We start from the raw sequence: 20610 nt of genomic DNA, 5'->3' as shown, positions 1-20610 counted from the left end.
GGCTTCTTGGAGGAGGTGATGTCTGAGTCACATCACACAGAATGGGAGTTGGACAGAAAGGGCATTGAACAGGGGGAAGAAAAATGTGTACAAAGATAGAAAAGCAGAAGAGCAGTGTGTTCACTGAACTGTGTTAAGGGCCCTCTGACTAAAATTAGAAGAGTGGAGGAATCTAGTCAGAAAGGCTTCTGGGAAGGGAAAAAGTTTTGGCAGACATTTAAGGAAGGAAAAATAGAGTCAAGAGATGACCTTCTGGATGGGGTGATCAGCCTTCAAAAAGGCATCAGGGTAGGAGTAGTTTGTATGGAGTTAACTGAAAAGCATATTGGACCCAAGCAGAGTCACAATATCAAAGTAATGAGCAACAACAAAGCTGCTAAAATCCAGGCATAGGAGGATGAATTTGGTGAACCAATGTGGGGACATGTGGGGCAGAGAACCTGAAAAGCAGCAGGAATTGGAGACAGCAGACAGCTCTCTCAGCTTTAATGCGAGATAGGAGGTTAATTCTGCAGAAACTCTGAAAAAAAATGTCCAAACTCACAAAGACCAGGGAGTTGGGGGCAGGATAGCACCAAACAAGTGTAATAAGCAGTGATGAGACCTCCAGCATACTTAGTGCTCAGGAGGCTGGGCCAAAAGAATGACTTGGGCCCAGGAGTTTGGGACCAGCCTGGACAACACAGAGAAACCTTGACTCAAAACCAAAACCAAACACCTCCAACCTCCTTTGCCCACTGTATTTCCAGAATGCTATCAGCAAGTATTTTATTCTCCAGATATGAGTCTGGAAGATTTGTCTTTAGGACAGTGACTTGGAAATACTATACAATTGTATAAATATTATTAAATATAAAATGAAAATTTTCTGGAGATACTTTTTTAATGAAGTGAATGTTCCTCTCTTTTAACTCATCTATAAATGAACGATTATTTCTAAAGGGAAATGAGAATTCAGTATTATTCAGAATTCAATATCATTTCATCCAATTCTTTGTGGTTTTACATACGTAAATGTTGAGAAAATTTGTTCACATAAATAAGAAGGTATGAATGTTAGAGATTTTGTGATGGCTTCACTTCTCAATTAAACATCAAAAATCATAGTAATTTATCATTAAATATTATTTTAAATGATCTACTATCAACAACTCAATTAGGTTATTCTTTAATTGCATTGGAAGCAAGTAATTGGAAATCTGACTGGAAAGACTATTACTCAGCTATTGGAAACATTTACTTTAAATACTACACTTTCGCTTAGAGGTACTTTGTCTAACTCATTTACTCAGAAGGGGCTGGGGAAATAAAAATGTTAATCTTTTTAATGTAATATTTTTGATATTTTTGACATTTTTATAGACTAAGGGTTGCTATGGAAGAATGTGTCACAGCCTTGGTTATTTCTTATCAAAATTTTCCTCTTTTCTTGGAGAAATTATAAAAAAATAATGGGGTGTGGGACAGGTAAAGTCCTTAAATCAAAAAAATATTTAGGACTGTCCTATTGTTGGTATCTTGAAGACATTTGCACCCTGAGCAATATATTGTTGTACTATCGACAAAGATATATACAAATGGAAATTGATTATCTGGAAAATGATCTCCTTAAAACTATCTGTGGCTTATAAACCCCTCAAAATGGATACTTGTATCTATCCCAATTTGAAGGCCACTGACTCACACCAAGAAAATGGAAAACATATCCAAGAAGTTAGGGGATTCTTAGAGGGTAATGAGAAGTAGGATCACAGAGCAATCCCTCTAGGATAAAGTTAGACAACAGAGAACTGCAGAACAGCTGCAAATAAAAGATGGGTCTCAGTGAGGTTTTGCATCTTGACTGGGGTTTAGAAGTTCTGTTCTTCACCATTACTTATTGATAGCCTTGGTAAAGTTTAGTGGTTAGACAACTGAGAAAAAAAGAGAGGTGGCTTATTTAAGATGATAAGGCACTGATTAGAAGGTACCTGGATTAGAAAGAAACACGTAACGACAACAAAAATAGTATATCAAAGGCCAACTCTTCCTGTTTGGCCAATAGGTGATGTGATCTCACATTCATCTTAGTATGTGTGACCTTAAGAGGGAAGAAACAGATCAGTTCCTTAAGGGGAGACCATGTAGCAGCAAAGATGAACTTTGATGAACTCTTTTATAACGGTGCTCATAAAAGTAGAATCTATAATCTACGCATGTTCTGAAAGCCTGGATTTTGACTACCTGCATCAGAATCACCTGGTTTGTCAGTTAAAAATACAAAATCCTGGCCTTATTCCATACATAAGAATTGGCTGGGGAATGAGGCAGAGACGAAATTTTGGAATCTTTATTTTAAATGAGTACTTCAGGGAATTTTTATATAATTTTGAGTTTGAAAGCCTTTAAGTCCTTATATGAAATTACAGGTTAATTGTAATGGAAAGTCAGATCTTTTTCATATTCAATGGAGCAGCCCTGGCAATCTCTTGCCTCCCCATGTTTTACACAGTCAAACATACTGTGGAATATTTGAAGCCCAGGGCTAGATTTCCCAGAATATTTCTCTCCAACCACAATGATTTAGCTCAGTCGTGTGACTATGGAGAAATAAATTTTTAATTTCTTTCTCCTCTTTTCCCCAAAACAATATCCTCAGTTGAATTTCAACAGATACTAAATCAATGCAAACATCCCGTTAGACCTTCAAACTTCTTAAAATAGAATGCTATCTGTGCTTTAAAAAAAAAAAACTCAATTAAACCACCATCTATTAAATACCCATATAAAGCCCTACCTTTGTTGGGTGCTATCACACACACTACTGAAATGAAGACTCCAAAACATAATGGCAGCAATTAAGAGCTCTTCATCTCAGTTTAATGGCCCAGAACATCAGTTCCATGAAGCACATTTTGAGAATGGACAGGAAAACAGTGTGTGGAACCCTTGGATTATATCATGAATGCTTCAAGGAAGGAAAATTATGAGAGCCTGAGCTAACCTTAACATGACTCAATCCCTTTGGAAGTAGCTCTTTTTAAGAGCAGTGTAGGGGAAGAGAGATTTCTTTTCTCATTCATGGCCAGGTTCATGGCTGAGGCCCTTATAACAAAAGGCAGATTAACAGGAGAAAGGCATTTATTTGATGTTTATTTTATAATAAACTTATTTATAAATTTAAGACTCAGAGAAACAGAGAAATAGGTTTTTACTGACAGTTGTGCATTGGCGGTTCATACTAATGAAACTAGCAAGGTCTGTATGATCAGGTTCTCTTTGGTATCTATCTCTGTCTTGGAGGATAAGAATGTTCCTTTCCTTCAGATATAGGGAGGGTATCTCTGGAATAAAGGGTTTATGACCTAAATCACAGAGAAGGTTAACTAGATTTTATGACCTGCTTCAGGACAGAAAGAGTGAAGGGGAGGTGTGAGTGACCTTCCCACTGTTTTCTCAAATGCCCAGGTGCTATATTTTGGAGTAATGTGTCCTGAACTCCATGAGCATTAAGGTGAAGAGATCAGTGTAAATCCTTAATTGGATTCCAACTAAGGGTCTTGCCCACCTGAGGGACAGATAGATGAATGGCAATATGCCTTCACATCTCGTCACCCCTACAATGGGTGAGAATATTGGTTTACAGCTCAGTTGGGGGAACAAAGCAACTTGCTCTATCAAAAAGGTAAGAAAATTAATACTTTCTAAAAACTATTTTTGTATTTATACTTATTATCTATAAGCAATTCTTAAGACTAATTCTTAGCAAAAATTATGCTTCAAAACATTCCTTGTAAGAATGGTTACTAACATCATTGTGGCAAACAGCCTTATTTTGCTACTACTAATGTATCAAATTTACCTTAGATTATTAAAAATTATTTTTTCTTAGAAAACTATAATTCAAGGAATCAAGCTGGTAGCAAGAACAAATGTAGTTGAATAAAACTGTTAACTTTTCAAGCCTGAACCTTTAGTCATCAGCAATGGGTTACTTTTATTTTTATGCATTAATTTATTTTTTGAAACAGGGTCTCACTATCTTGACCATATTATGTATGACAACTAAATGAACTCAAATTTGGCAATCCTCCTACTTCAAACTTTTATTTCTTAATAAGAGAAAATAAATTGGGCTGGATTTAAAAGTTATTATTAAAGAAAAGGAAGAAGAGGAAAAGGAATTTTGACATTTTAAAAATTTTGGCAATGGTGGGGACCAAACCAAGGGTCTTAAATATGCTAGGTAAGTTGCTATCCTTTATAAAAAGGAAAATACAAAATCTTTTAGCTAATTTAGGCTTTGTGTAGCATTTGGTTTCTACTTTTCAACTGCACAGCCTTTGGCATAACACATTTATACCAAATTCCATATTCAGATCATGATTTGCATTACTCTCCTTTATATTGAAAAAGAAACCAGAGCTAGGTCTTGTCAGTGAGGAAGTGAACTGGAGAGTAATCTAGCTGATGAAAAGTGCTTTAAAAATGCTTTTTCAAATTCCCTAGACTGCCTTCTAAAAGCACTCACATTATTTTTTAATATCTTCTTTCAGAATATCTTGATTTCTAAACTATTTTTGAAATTTAGTTAAAATGAATAAAAAACGAGAGCTGAAGTTGTGTATTTATTATTATTTTAAAAATTTGGAACAAGATCAGAAACAGAGGGAATATAGATGATATGGTAATAAAATAAAGCAACAAAGTACAGTTTTTTTGAAACCAATTTTATGCACTAAGGAAGAAATAGAGTGGAGACAATTAAACAAGCAAAAGAGACAGATAAAAAATGATGGACAATTATGCACACATGCACATGAACACACACACGCCATTCCTCAAAAGCTCTGGAATGATTGTGTAATCCAAGAATCCTAGTTCATAATTCATGTAAATGTGTTGCTGTGAAACTTATTTTTACTTTTCTCCATACATACATTGTTGAGACAGAATAATATCGTCAGTAAACTATATTTAAGGAACATTTCAGGAGCTGAATTTTCTTAAAAACAAAGCAAAACAAACAAAAAACACTGAAGAGGTTGTAAATCTCTTACTGTCTTTGTGAAGGTCTTATATACCTATTTCCAAAGAGAAAACAGTAGAAGACTCCAGACAGTTGTAACCTAGAGTGAAGGAGCTGTCATTTTCTCACAGAATTCTTCTTTTTGGTACTGCTCTTCTCTATGTATTATTAGTCTGTATTTATATTTAACTCCAGCTATTAGTCCGCCTCTCCCAGCCACCAAGCCATTTGCAAGAGGAGAGGAGAGGGAGATAAGGATTGCTATTCTTGGGTATTCCAGTGTGTGATGAGGGGGAGACAATTAAATAACACTATTTAGCATCTTTGAACATGACATAGATTGTTTTGGGTGGACAACTCATGGCTGGTTAACATAAACTTTTCCCTCAAGAAAGAAAAAAGAATAGAGATACATTTTTGAAGTAGTTAATTAAGGCTTCAGCAATGAATGTGGGAAAATTACAGAGCCATAAAAACCCTCTAGTTCCAGTCAAGAGTAAATTTTCTCTGCAGTACTGTCACTGCTCATTTACTGCATCATGTTGACAATGTCTCATATTTCCACAAGGCTTTTATATAACCTATAAACAGGGACAGAAAGGTGAGGAACAGAGAGAACGGGGACAAAGTCTGGACCTCCCACATTGTCACTTCCTTTCATTTTTCCATTAAAGGGTGAGATTGAAAGAGCATTTTAAGATGATTTGTCTAAAGGCTGAGATGTTAATAATTGACACAGCAAGAGGAAAGCTGTGAAAACTGCCACTGCTTGCTCGCTCTTCCAAAAGATGAGTGTAATTCAGTCATAATGAAGGCTCTTTAATGTTCCTCCCACAAACCTTTTTCGATCAGGAAAGCCTGAGATCTGCAGGCAAGAAAAATAATCATATATAAGTTTTAAGCAGAAAAATTCAAATGCTAATACCAAATTTTCCCTGTTTTTTGTTTCTGTATGTCAGCCTGTTGTTCATTATAGAACTAACTTTCTGAGATTTTACTCAGAAAACCACAGATTAAATAATAAAGAAAATTCTACTAAAATGGAAAACATTTGCCAGTAAGTTGGTGATAATGTCAACTAAATCAGAAAGAATGAAGGTGAATCTCCTAATACTTACCTAGTGGACTTTTATGTGAATTATTTATACTGGTATATATCTGACAAACAAAGGTATATCAGATATATACCTTTAGAGTCACAAGCAAATGATTTTCCTCTATTATTTGTAATATAGCCTTATTCTTGAATTCTTCTTGTATCTTGGATCCTTATTTTCCCTTTGCTCTGATTTTCTCCTTTTAAATTTAAATAAGACAGGATAAAATAAATTGCTTGTGCCTACAAAAACGTCTGAAAATAAATTTGGAAACCATTTCTCTCCAAATTTGAGAACCCATTTTATCAAGAAAAGACAGATACCAACCTGATTACCTTCTTTTAAAAAGTATCTCTTTTCTATGACCTGTAAGAAACAAATAAAGAGTTTGAGACTTTGCACACATATCTGGAAAAAGCAGCTAACTGTAATGGGTCAGTGATGCGACTGAAAGGAATGTATCCAAATTAAGGATTTCATTTAACAGATGTAGACATTTTGTACAATGAGTTAAAATCTAGTGCCAATGAGATCAGGATTGCGAAAGTATTTCCAGAAAGGCCTGTTTCATTCCAAAAAGCATGAGAGATCAAAACAATAAATGAACAAACAACTAAATGACAGAATAAGATAAGATCCCTGCAATTTCTAGAGCACAGTAGGAAATCTGGCTCTAAGTTTCCTAGCTGTTTATCTCAAAAGGCATGGAACAGAATCCATAGTTAAAGCAAAGCACTTGCCCATTATAATAGTACAGCTATTCCTTAAAGAGAACATCTATGTGATGTGGTGAATTGCCATATGCCTATAGGAAATAGTGATAAATTCTGTATATCCTTAATGTAGACAGATAATAACAAAGATAGTTAATTAGCTTCCTTTATGGACTTCATTGGCATCCTTAGTTCAGGGGTTCTGAACTGTCTGTATTTGAAAAGTAGGAGAAATAGTTAAATCAGTGGCTGTATCTGCACAAATCTATCTCTACTGTTGAAAAGAAACTCTCAAATATATGTTCTAATGTAATGAGCTTGAGAACACCGTATTTTCAGATGATGAAAAGCATTTTAAAAAATAATGAAATATGGGGCTGGGGATGTGGCTCAAGCGGTAGCGTGCACGCCTGGCGTGTGTGCGGCCCGGGTTCAATCCTCAGCACCACATACAAACAAAGATGTTGTGCCTGCCGATAACTAAAAAATAAATATTAAAAAAAATTCTCTCTCTCTTTAAAAAAAAAAATAAATAATAAAATATGTTCTAACACTTGAGAAACTGCAATAGTTGTAGAGGGAGTGCTCTTTTCTTTACATAGAGCAGCTGTGATAAGGAAAGTTAATTAAATAAGAACACAGGTTACCTGGAGATGAGCTCTAATACATTCATAAAGAATTCCTCAGAATGAGAGTAGTGCATGTTCTTCCTGGCCTGTACTTTGACTGGCCTGAGAGCCAGATTATCCATATATATATATATATTTTTTAATCTTGGAGTCTATGGATAGGTTATTTTAAGCCACAAGAGACCCAAAGCAAAGTTGCATTCATTGGCTCAGGGGTAAAAATGCTGGTTCTGGAATGGTGTACATCTCAAAACACTTGATGCCACAAAAATAAGGAACTGCTTCCCTTTCCTCTGTCCATGGCATGACAGGAAAATCTTACCATTCTAGAGTAGTATTACTACTATCTAAGGAAGTCTGAAGAAGGAATTAGACTCCCTTTGGAAAAGAAATCTTTACATTAACTTCTGGAAGATTTGACATATAGAAAACTGGGTACAACTTTACTGCTAGATGCCTAGGATTTAGGCAACCATATCAGGCTGTAGAGGTCTGGTCAACCTCAAAATCTACATATATTTTGTTGAGATTTAGGCAACAAAGAGAAATGACACTTTTTGCTTTTGCTGATAGTTCTTTACCCCCAACTTGTAATGTCCTTTTCTTACTAAACCTTACTGTCTTAAGACAATCAAATTGTTTCTTCTTCTTTAAAAATAAATGTTGCCCGACAACCTGGTTTATTCTAGTTTATTTTATTTTATTTATTTATTTTTTTTAAAGAGAGAGTGAGAGAGGAGAGAGAGAGAGAGAGAATTTTAATATTTATTTTTTAGTTATCGGCAGTCACAACGTCTTTGTTTGTATGTGGTGCTGAGGATCGAACCCGGGCCGCACGCATGCCAGGCAAGCACGCTACCGCTTGAGCCACATCCTCAGCCCCTTATTCTAGTTTATAACTCATTAATTCTCTATATCTTCCTTTTCAAATTTCAAAATTAATAATTTAAAATTTTAAATAATATGCTGTGGAACCATTTTGGGCCAGACACAGACATTTATGATGTTGCTCTTTGGGGACAGAATTTTGTATGAGATGGGTGCAGTGGATCTAAGCCAAATGGAAATTTTTATGCTTTAGGTTTGAAAACAATGTGGAGAGAAAATTTGGTTCTTTGCAGTGTTCTCCAATGTTTTTCATGTTGTGGCATAATTAGAAAATGCTAATATTTGTACAGCACCACCCCCTATCACCCAGACCTCCTGTCTGGAGGTTCTGGATGCTCTGAGAGCTGTGGCAGTCAGTATCTGAACACATCTATACCCTATTTACCACACGCCATTTAAGTTCTGAGTGAGGCAAAATTTTCCTAATGGGCAATATTAAACACAGAGGGGAGTATGGTTTATCTTCTGGTGACCTTGAAAAAATGAAACAAATATTTATGATCTCTAAATAGTTAAAAAAAATTTTTTTATAATGTAGATCTACAAGGAGAAAAAATGTTTTTCTTAGGAGATTATACTTAAAAAGAAATATAATACAGAAGTTAATCTTTTTCAATGAGACATGCAGGAAAACATCCTGTTTCATTTTACTATTCAATGTCAACATTGGGCAAACAACTTAAACTTGATTAATGTTACGTGCAATTTGGTCTTGTGAAGGAAAGACCAGTATGCTGAGTCATCCTAAAGTTTCATTCTAGCTCAGTGATAATAAGATGACACCAGCAAAGAGTCAATAACCTGAAAGCAAAAGTTTCTATTCTGGAAATATTATGGAATCAAGAAAACAACATAACCTTACAAAGTTAGAGTAACATTTAACTTAATGGAGAATAATAATAGCTCAAAAAGCAGAAAGAACTCAGGCTTGTACTGTGCAGAATCTTCTCAGTGCAGTGCCTTTTTTTTGGGGGGGGGCATGAGGAAGTAACAAAAAGAGTAGAAAATGAGTAAGCATAAATTGTCTCAAGGAGAGGAATTAGGTATGTTTTGAAAAACTCCACTTGAATCCAGTAGTTTTCACCCTTTGCTTAGAGAACACTGGTGATGGAATAAATACGTCAGAAGGCCTTGAGCAATTATATCAACAGATAAGAGAGGCCAAAATAGGTATTATTCAGGCTGTGAAGATTGGGGTGAAGGAATAAAGGGACACGGCATTCCACAAAGACTTTAAACTCTCAAATATATAAATTACATTTAAAAATAACTTAATTGAAGCCATTACCTTATCAAAAAACCTACTGATCTTGACAGCATTGGAAGAACCTGCAGCTAAATACCGAGGATTTGTACAATCCTAGAAAACATAAGAGCCACAAATAAAAGTTAGAAAGCAAAAGTTCTTCAATAATTTGAACTTCCTGTTGCACATTTCTATACTAAATAATTAGGATACTCTAATAAAATATTCAAATAATTTTCAAATTATGATGCACAAAGCAAAAAGGAAGGTATCAAAGAGAAGGCTACTTACTCTTTGTCATTTAAACAATTTTAGAGTATAGGGAATCAATTCATCATCAATTCATAAAGGAAGACAGAACTGTTTACTTACAAAACAAACAAAAAATAAGATACTAATCAGGTACCTGTTTGCATTTGTCCTGAAAACCAGAAATAGAGCCATTACAAACAGTCCTTATAATTTAGGACTAGTCCTCACTAGTGCTCAACTAAATACTATGCAGTTTATAAAATAGAATGAAGCATTAAAATAAGGATTTAGAGAAATACAGAATAAATAGAAGAGTTGTCAAGGATTTCTCCATCTTGTGGTAGGTCACAAAGATTTTTGACATTAATAAACAAACACATTATTATTATTATTCAGTAGGATTCTTTAAAATAAGGGGGAAAATGGCACATTATATCATTACAGTAACTTATAAAGACCTTAAAAGACTTACTATCCTTCTCTTGGAATCTCAGTGTTATACTGTTTGTACTTGTTGCCATTGACATGCCACCTCAAAAGGCAGTGTACTTTGATGTTGACCTCAAATGCCACCTAAAACCAAACTATGAGGATATCATGTTGGCTCCTTTGCAAGGATATTTGTGTGTGCCCCTTGAAAAACTACTGCAATTACTTTTTTGTAATCTTTAGATCTACATGGTTTCTTTCTAGTGAATTTAGTAACAATTACATATTTTATCTACACAGAACATTTCAAGGATCACATTTTAAATTTCAGCAAGAACTTGCAATACATTCTCCAAAACCACAAAAAAGAAGAGACAACAAAAATTTTCAAAGATCACAAAAGAGCAGGGAAATCAGGGGTCTCTGAAGCCAGCAAATTCTATATTTGAAAATTTGTGCCAATATTTCTACACTGTAAAATGCTGTGTAGGTGACTAAGCCTTTAATGTTGGGCTTACTCATTTGTGAAATGGGAATAATACTACTTATTCCATACAATTTTTGTGAAAATCAATGAGATAATCCAAGTCTCGCACATAGCAGGTACTGTAATATTAGTTCTCTTCCCCATTCTAAGAAAATGCATATTGAATTTTCAGACACAAAAGCATCTAACACAATAAAGATAATTCTGTATATGGATTAGATGTGCTAAAACATCATCATTCACATTGTTACATTTTGAAATAATGTTTGAGCACATTTCTACAGCTGTTGGGGCATAAAAATGAAAAATGTTAGACCTGAATTAGAAATGTTTTTCAAAATGAATATTGATTACCTAGTCATCAGAATGTCAAAGATACCAGAGATAATTCTAAAATACAGATGAATTACTAAATACAAAAACCAAATCAAACAGCAAACAAACCACATCAAACCTTAATTCTAGGAACCCACAATTTCAAGTTGCCTAGAGAATATAAATCCCTATGATTTTGGGTGAAAATATTAAGAGCTGAAAGAGCCATCTGTCATTGATCATGGATGAGGGCAAAGTTTGAAAATTAATAGCTCTAAATAGCTCTTCTGAGCTTGAGAGAGGACTATTAAGTAGGGAAGATGTTTCAGTATGATCACTTTGAAATAAACACTTAATAGAAAAATTAGTACTAGACACAGTAAGTCTAACAAGATTTTATAAAAGTAAGTAATCTTCCACCATATAATCATTTAAATTATAAACAAGTTGCATTTACTCAGGCAGAACTTTAATTCTGCTTTTTCATATATATATATTTGTTATATTCTCACTTTTCTTTAGTTTTAAGCAAATTCATATAATAACTGATGAACCAGCACTAATCCTAATATTGTTACATTAGTTTTTGAGGTCTTATATTTACTTGCTGAGTTTTTTTTACTCCTTTTGCTTTGAAACTCTTCCACCCAACTTTTCTCATTTTTTGCTTCCTATATCCTTATCACCGTCTCTTCTCTTTTATGTTTTGTTTCTGAAGCTATACACTGATAAAAGCTAAAACCATGATGTAATTTAAATTATTTGGAGACTATGTGAGCTGAAGTCCCACTATTTGCATACCTTTACATCTTGATAACAAATAAATGTGGCCCTGCTTTTGTAAGGCAAGTAGGAATAACATACATCTAGAAATCCATGGGCACTAGAAACAGATATATTCAGAAATAAATTAAATGTTATCACTGGAATAAAATAAGTATATTCAATGGTAAATTTCCCTTTGGAAATAATGTTTAAATGAAGTAACCCCAGCACTTCTTCAATGTGGAAATTACATATCTCTAGAGTACGAATCCTCTGGCAGCACTGACTACTTGAAGTAGTCAGAATGAATATTCCATAGTGTCAGCTGAGAAAAATAAGGCATTTTCTATTGCATAGCAGAATGTAAAGAAACAATGGAATGGCAGGCAAGAGCTGACTCAATTATGGGGACAGAGATGGGGTTAAATCAAGCAGTGTTCACAAATACTGATTCACAGAGCAAGATCATCAGAATCACCTGAAGTATCTGTTGAGATTACAGACTTGGGGGTGGGGGTATACTGTACTCAGTGGTAAAGTGTATGCTTAGCCATGTGTCAGGTCCTGGCTTTGATCCCCAGTACCACTTAAAAAAAAGTCAAAATTAAAGCATCCTGGACTTACCACCAGATATTATGAATAAAAATCTCCAGCTGTTTGGGCAGGTACTCAAAAATTTTTCACAGGTACTATTTGCAATATAAATATCCAATCAGGTTTGAGTAACTGTTGGTCCACATGATTTCCAAGATTATTTCAGCTCCAAAATTGTTAATATTAGTTGGAAGATAAATAAGTGAGGAAGGGCTTAACTGTAGACCATAGGCTGTAGAGTTGAGAATGCCTTACTTGACCTGTGTGATTTTGGCCTAGTTACCTCTTTCTCCTTCTTGTCTTCATGTTTAAGATGGGGATAGTAATATTATGTACTTCACAGTGTTGATGTGAAGATGATACATGTGAGATGATGTTTGTAAAGTACTAGAACAGGCACATAATAAGTACTCAACAAATGTTGGCCATTAGTATTATTAAACCACAACCACGGCATATCTGGAATGCAATGCACTCAGTGATTATGTTATAGAAATCCTACTTGTGAAAAATGACAACCATGACTAAAGGTGCTGGCCAGAATCCTTATCAGGGCAATGCTGACTGGCTTACAGGAGAGCAGTTTCTTAGCCCTTTTAGCCCTCAGTTGTAATTAAACTAGCTATCTTAGGGGGGGACTCAATCCTTTCTATATGCGTATATTTATATAAATTAGTCTTTATGATGCTCTCCTACTTTATAGTTTGCCCTTTAAAATAAATTTTGTTGTTTAAGCAGCTAGGAGGTTTTTCTAAAGCAAGAATAATCAAGCTAGTTTCATCTTCATCAATTTAATTATTTTGATTTTGGTTTAAAAAATAGTACTCCCAATTGAAAGTTCATGATTATATTATTTATAGAATAAAGTTTGAACATTTCAACATATCAATATACCAGGCTAAAGTTGACTATGACCACCTAGTCTAGATATGTGGATTCCAATCTTGTCTACATTTTGGACTAGAACTCCAACAATCTGACTTCAAGTATAAAGCTTCTTTCACTAGAATATATAATTTGAAAATAAGTCTTTGATCTTGCCTTTACCTTGTAATAATACACATACATTAGTGAAAATACATACCAGATTAATCTCTTCTGCATTGAAATCTTCAGCTAGGAAAGCAGTCCTAGTTAAAACTTCATGACGCTTGGTTTCATGAATCTGGTCCAGTTTAGTGCCTATTACCAAAAGTGGGATCTGATTATCTGCAAACTGTTCCTGATCATAATCCCTGTGATAAATAATAATGAAGAGGTGAACAGAATTTACCTTCCCAATGCAGATGTGCAACATTTAAATACAAGTAATTTACACTATTTTCACTGATAATTGATTCCTGGCTCACCCATCACATACAAATTATTTTTCTTCCAATTTCTTCCATCTATTTGTTCATTTATCAATCCTTCACCATCATCTATTAAGGTCCACCTATTCATCTAACTATTCAACATTTGTTTTTGTATATCTTTACAATAGTCTACTTGAACAACTGAGAGTGCTCACCAAGTATACCACAGTCATGTGACTTGACTTCCCCAAGGTCTGTCTTTTACGGCCAATGACTCAGAAATTTTTCATTGTAGAAGCAAAGAGTGGATTCAAACTTCAGGGTAGAAAAAGGTAGGAGCCTAACATGGTACTCAGGCCTTATGCCAGAGAGGAAGATGGCAAGCTCCTGGGTACTTTTTGGTGTATGCATAAGCTCTATATGTATCATGCATATTTCTATTTATGAATAAAGAAGAGATCACTTCAGGAAAGGAAGAAATAGGGAAGCAAAAGGCTAGAATAAATTGAATGTAGGTGATGTCATAGCCCAAAGAAAGATCTATTAAACAAGTGGAAATGGTAGGAAACAACTGAAATGAAAATGAATAGTGAGAGCAAAAAATGTATTACCAAATAGTTATTTGTTCTGACATGAGAGTATGGGAGACAAGGCAATCAGAATCATTTAGGGTTAGTGGCCTTGGGCCACTGGCTATTACAACAATTTTTTTCTCTATTTATCTAAAGGATAGGGTGATATAAATGATATTTTTGAAAGAAATATAAAGTCCATTGTTGAATTAATTGAAAATCTGTTCATAGAATTAAAAGACTTACAATTCTGATATGTTCAAGCTCAATATATAATACCAAAATCTGCTTTTGAAGAATTTAGGACAGGGGCTGGGGTAGTGGTACTTGCCTAGCATGTGTGAGGCACTGGATTTGATCCTCAGCACCATATAAAAAAATAAAAAACAAATAAAATAAATGCATTGTGTCCATATATAACTAAAAATATTTTAAAAGAATTTACGACAGTAAATCAATATTGTATAATCCAATCAACAAACCCCAGCTGAGCATAGTTTCTTTTCTTTCGTTAATACCAATTTTCTTTCTTTTGAGCAATTAAATTGGGGTGGAGGGCAAAATTACTAAATCTTTATGCCCTTCACACTCAGCTTGGAACACAATTGTTTTCAACTACATAATATTCCATCTCATTCAAAAATTATTCTTCTGAGGAGGGAGGGAAGATGGCCGCGAAGGGAGTGCAGTAACTCCGTGTACTGCGTCACTGTGAGGGAAAATGACGAGTTAGAACGGCTAAAAGCTATCTTGTTAGGAATTTCCAGCAAAATTGGGGTGCTCCAAAACGTAGTGGAAGGATTTTCATCGCACGAGGATCAGCTTCAGGGGCTCAAACGTGAGCGATCTGTCCGTACGGAGCGCTGCTTGTTCGGCAGAGCGCCCTGCGGCTGGAGTCTGCAGGGCGCACTGGGAAACGACGGGCTGGTGGCGCAGAGATACAGCGATGCTGATTCTGCGGGCTCCTGCCAGCTAGGCATTTGCTGAGCTCGGAGCTGAATTCTGGGTTGGAGACGGGGGAAGGAAACGGTCCAGTTCGGTTCTCCACACCGGTCAGACCACGGAGGAAGCCAGCGGCCACCATCTTGGAGAGCTGACGTCACCATCCTTGTTTTCGACTGATTGCAGCTCTTTCAGCTATAGAACAGGTAATTTCAGGCTGACAATTGTCTGCGTCTCGCAGACAAATTGCTCAGACTTAGTGCTAAATAACACGCGGAAACTGCTTCTTGGAGCCTGCTCCTATCAGAACACGCACCGAGCCCGGAGCGGCGGAGCTCCGGCTCCCGGAGCTGCTCTGGCCCAGGGCTATAGAACCCGCAGAAACTGCTTCTTGGAGCCTGCTCCTGTCGGAGCATGTACCAAGTCCGGAGAGGCCGAATTCTGGCTCCCGGAACTGCTCTGGCCCAGGGATAAAGAACCCGCGGAAACTGTTTCTCGGTCCGGGTCCTGCTGAATACTGTGGAGGCCAGAGGGGCAGAGCAGAGCCGCCGCCGGAGGCCGGAACAGGCCCAGCGACGCGCCAGCGTGGTGTCGCGTCGCCCCGGCTAGAGCAGGGGCCGAACAGAGCCGCTGCCGCGCCCAGAACCGGTCCAGCAACCTGCTGGCGTGGTTGTCAAGAAACCCCAATTGGAGTAGGGGGAAAGCAGATCCTCCACCCGCGTCCACAAGGTAGGCAGGCCTGTGACAGACTGGAGGAACAGGCCCAGCGGCCTGCCGGCGTGGTAGACACGTCACACCACTTGGGGGAGGGGCAGAGCAGAGCAGAGCCGCTCCCCGAGCCCGCATCAGGCCCAGCGGCCCGCCGGCGTGGCAGCCACATCACCCCATTTGGAGTAGGGGCAGAGCAGAGCCGCCGCCCGAGCCTGCAAGGTAGACAGACTTGCGACCAACCGGCGGAACAGGCCCAGCGGTCTACTGGTGTGGTAGACACGTCACACCAATTGGAGGAGGGGCAGAGCAGAGCCACCTCCTGAGCCCGCATGGTAGGCAGACCTGCGACCTACCGGCGGATCAGGCCCAGCGGCCTGCTGGTGTGGTAGACACGCCACCCGTCACCCCAATTGGAGTAGGGGCAGAGCAGAGCCTTCGCCCGCGGTCGGAGCAGGCCCAGCAGCCCGACAGCGTCGTAGTCACGTCAACCCAATTGGAGCAGGGACAGAGCAGAGCCGCCACCCGCGCCCAGAACAGGTCCAGCGACCTGCCTGCGTAGTAGTCACGACACCTCAATTGGAGTAGGGGCAGAGCAGATCCTCCACCCGAGCCCGCATGATAGGCAGGCCTGTGACAGACTGGCGGAACAGGCCCAGCGGCCTACCGGCGTGGTAGACACGTCACACCACTTGGGGGAGGGGCAGAGCAGAGCCGCAGCCCGCGCCCAGAACAGGCCCAGCGACCTGCCGGCGTGGTAGTCACGACAACCCAATTGGAGAAGGGGCAGAGCAGAGCCGCCGCCCGCGCCTGCAAGGTAGTCAGATCCGCGACTAACTGGCAGAACAGGCCCAGGGGTTCACGGACGTGGTAGACACGTCACACCAATTGGAGGAAGGGCAGAGCAGAGCCGCTGCCCGCGCCTCCAAGGTAGGCAGACCTGCGACCGACCGGCAGAACAGTCCCAGCGGCCCGCCAGCGTGGTAGACAGATCACCCCAATTGGAGGAGGAGCAGAGCTGCCGCCCCCCCCTGCAAGGGAGACTTTTCAATTATACAAGAGCAATATAAATATATAGGGGGAAAATTTCAAAAACACAACAGTTTCACCAAGCAGAAAGAAACACGAGCAATATGAAAAGACAAGAAAAGAAAGGACCACAAGCAATGCAGGTCAACTCAACTTTAGAAGAGGTAATAGCTGCAGCAGATGGAATGTCAGATAAAGAATTCAGGATATACATGCTGCAGATGATCTGGAGTCTCAAGGAAGACATTAGACAGCAAAATCAGACAATGAAAGATCACTTCGACCACTTCGACAATGTATTACATAAACAAATCCAAGAAGCAAAAGATCAACTATACAGGGAGATAGAGGTAATAAAAAACAAACAAACAGAAATCCTAGAAATGCAGGAAGCAATAAACCAACTTAAAAACTCAATTGAGAATACTACCAGCAGAGTAGAACACTTAGAAGATAGAACATCAGACAATGAAGACAAAGTATTTCAACTTGAAAAGAACATAGACAGCTCAGCAAAACTGTTAAGAAACCATGAGCAGAACATCCAAGAAATATGGGATAATATAAAGAGACCAAACTTAAGAGTCATTGGGATACAGGAAGGTATAGAGGTCCAAACCATAGGAATGAGCCACCTATTCAATGAAATAATATGAGAAAACTTCCCAGACTTGAAGAATGAGACAGAATCCCAAATCCTAGAAGCATACAGGACGCCGAACGTGCAAAATCCTAAGAGATCCACACCTAGACACATTATAATGAAGATGCCCAACATACAGAATAAGGAGAGAATTTTAAAAGCTACAAGAGAAAGGAAGCAGATTACATTTAGGGGTAAACCAATCAGGATAACAGCTGATCTTTCAACACAGACTCTGAAAGCTAGAAGATCCTGGAATAACATATTTCAAACACTGAAAGAAAATGGGTTCCAACCAAGAATCATATATCCAGCGAAATTAAGCTTCAGGATGGAAGATGAAATTAAAACCTTCCACGATAAACAAAAGTTAAAAGAATTTGCAGCTAGAAAACCATGTCTTCAAAACATCCTCGGCAAAACATTACAGGAAGAGGAAATGGAAAATAACAATGAAAACCAACAGTGGGAGGTAGGACAGTAAAGGGGGGAAAAATAATCAAAAAGGAAAACAAACCATGTTTAGTAACATAAATAAACAAATATGGCTGGAAGAACAACCCATATCTCAATAATAACCCTAAATGTTAATGGCTTAAACTCACCAATCAAGAGACACAGGCTAGTAGAATGGATCACAAAACAAGACCCAACAATATGCTGCCTACAGGAGACGCATTTGATAGGAAAAGACATACATAGACTGAAGGTGAAAGGTTGGGAAAAATCATATCACTCATATGGACTTCGGAAACAAGAAGGAGTGTCCATACTCATATCAAATAAAATAGATTTCAAGCCAAAGTTAATCAAAAGGGATAAAGAGGGACACTACATACTGCTCAAGGGAACCATACACCAACAAGACATAACTATCATAAATATATATGCCCCAAACAATGGTGCTGCTATGTTCATCAAACAAACTCTTCTCAAGTTTAAGAGTCTAATAGACCAACATACAATAATCATGGGAGACTTCAACACACCTCTCTCACCACTAGACAGATCTTCCAAACAAAAGTTGAATAAGGAAACTATAGAACTCAGTAACACAATTAATAACCTAGACTTAATTGATATATATAGAATATACCACCCAACATCAAGCAGTTACACTTTTTTCTCAGCAGCACATGGATCCTTCTCAAAAATAGATCATATATTATGTCACAGGGCAACTCTTAGACAATATAAAGGAGTGGAGATAATACCATGCATCTTATCTGATCATAATGGAATGAAACTGAAAATCAACGATAAAAGAAGGAAGGAAAAAACATGCATCACGTGGAGAATGAACAATTGGTTACTAAACGATCAATGGGTTATAGAAGACATCAAGGAGGAAATTAAAAAATTCTTAGAGATAAATGAAAGCACAGACACAACATATCGGAATCTATGGGACACATTAAAAGCAGTTCTAAGAGGAAAATTCATTGCTTGGAGTTCATTCCTTAAAAAAAGAAAAAACCAACAAATAAATGATCTCATACTCCATCTCAAAATCCTAGAAAAAGAAGAGCAAAACAACAGCAAAAGAAGTAGAAGGCAAGAAATTATTAAAATCAGAGCTGAAATTAATGAAATCGAAACAAAAGAAACAATTGAAAAGATTGACAAAACTAAAAGTTGGTTCTTTGAAAAAATAAATAAAATCGACAGACCCTTAGCCATGCTAACGAAGAGAAGAAGAGAGAGAAATCAAATTACTAGCATACGGGATGAAAAAGGCAATATCACAACAGACACTTCAGAAATACAGAAGATAATCAGAAACTATTTTGAATCCTTATACTCCAATAAAATAGAAGATAGTGAAGGCATCGATAAATTTCTTAAGTCATATGACCTGCCCAGATTAAGGCAGGAGGATATAGACAACCTAAAAAGACCAATATCAATTGAGGAAATAGAAGAAACCATCAAAAGACTACCAACTAAGAAAAGCCCAGGACCGGAAGGGTATACAGCAGAGTTTTACAAAACCTTTAAAGAGGAACTAATACCAATACTTTTCAAGCTATTTCAGGAAATAGAAAAAGAGGGAGAACTTCCAAATTCATTCTATGAGGCCAACATCACCCTGATTCCTAAACCAGACAAAGACACTTCAAAGAAAGAAAACTACAGACCAATATCTCTAATGAACCTAGATGCAAAAATCCTCAATAAAATTCTGGCAAATCGGATTAAAAAACATATCAAAAAAATTGTGCACCATGATCAAGTAGGATTCATCCCTGGGATGCAAGGCTGGTTCAATATACGGAAATCAATTAATGTTATTCACCACATCAATAGACTTAAAAATAAGAACCATATGATCATCTCGATAGATGCAGAAAAAGCATTCGACAAAGTACAGCATCCCTTTATGTTCAAAACGCTAGAAAAACTAGGGATAACAGGAACTTACCTCAACATTGTAAAAGCAATCTATGCTAAGCCTCAGGCTAGCATCATTCTGAATGGAGAAAAATTGAAGGCATTCCCTCTAAAATCTGGAACAAGACAGGGATGCCCTCTCTCACCACTTCTGTTCAACATAGTTCTCGAAACACTGGCCAGAGCAATTAGACAGACGAAAGAAATTAAAGGCATAAAAATAGGAAAAGAAGAACTTAAATTATCACTATTTGCAGATGACATGATTCTATACCTAGCAGACCCAAAAGGGTCTACAAAGAAACTATTAGAGCTAATAAATGAATTCAGCAAAGTGGCAGGATATAAAATCAACACGTATAAATCAAAGGCATTCCTGTATATCAGCGACAAATCCTCTGAAATGGAAATGAGGACAACCACTCCATTCACAATATCCCCCCCAAAAATAAAATACTTAGGAATCAACCTAACAAAAGAGGTGAAAGACTTATACAATGAAAACTACAGAACCCTAAAGAGAGAAATAGAAGAAGATCTTAGAAGATGGAAAAATATACCCTGTTCATGGATAGGCAGAACTAACATCATCAAAATGACGATATTA

The 20610-nt window shown here is 37.4% G+C and overlaps 1 protein-coding gene across 2 annotated transcripts in view; it reads right to left on the bottom strand.

Annotated features, from left to right (window-relative positions):
• Positions 1-4594: 4594 nt before the first annotated feature.
• Positions 4595-20610, bottom strand: part of Rabl3 (RAB, member of RAS oncogene family like 3) — a 41826-nt gene continuing 25810 nt past the window's right edge. Inside the window, exons 5-8 of one of the 2 annotated variants that reach the window (XM_076867886.2) lie at positions 13508-13658; positions 9624-9695; positions 6433-6471; positions 4595-5873 (exon numbers count right to left, since the gene is read on the bottom strand). In XM_076867886.2, coding sequence (XP_076724001.1) covers positions 5808-5873; positions 6433-6471; positions 9624-9695; positions 13508-13658 — 328 coding nt within the window. In that variant the 3' untranslated portion in view covers positions 4595-5807. The remainder of the gene's footprint in view (positions 5874-6432; positions 6472-9623; positions 9696-13507; positions 13659-20610) is intronic. The other variant, XM_076867887.2, reaches the window with a different exon arrangement.

The sequence above is a fragment of the Callospermophilus lateralis genome, chromosome 10, assembly GCF_048772815.1.
Source record: "Callospermophilus lateralis isolate mCalLat2 chromosome 10, mCalLat2.hap1, whole genome shotgun sequence".
In the NCBI taxonomy this organism is placed as follows: Eukaryota; Metazoa; Chordata; class Mammalia; order Rodentia; family Sciuridae; genus Callospermophilus; species Callospermophilus lateralis.
The sequence above is the reverse complement of the archived record's forward strand: the minus strand, read 5'-3'. Positions and strand labels throughout refer to the sequence as shown.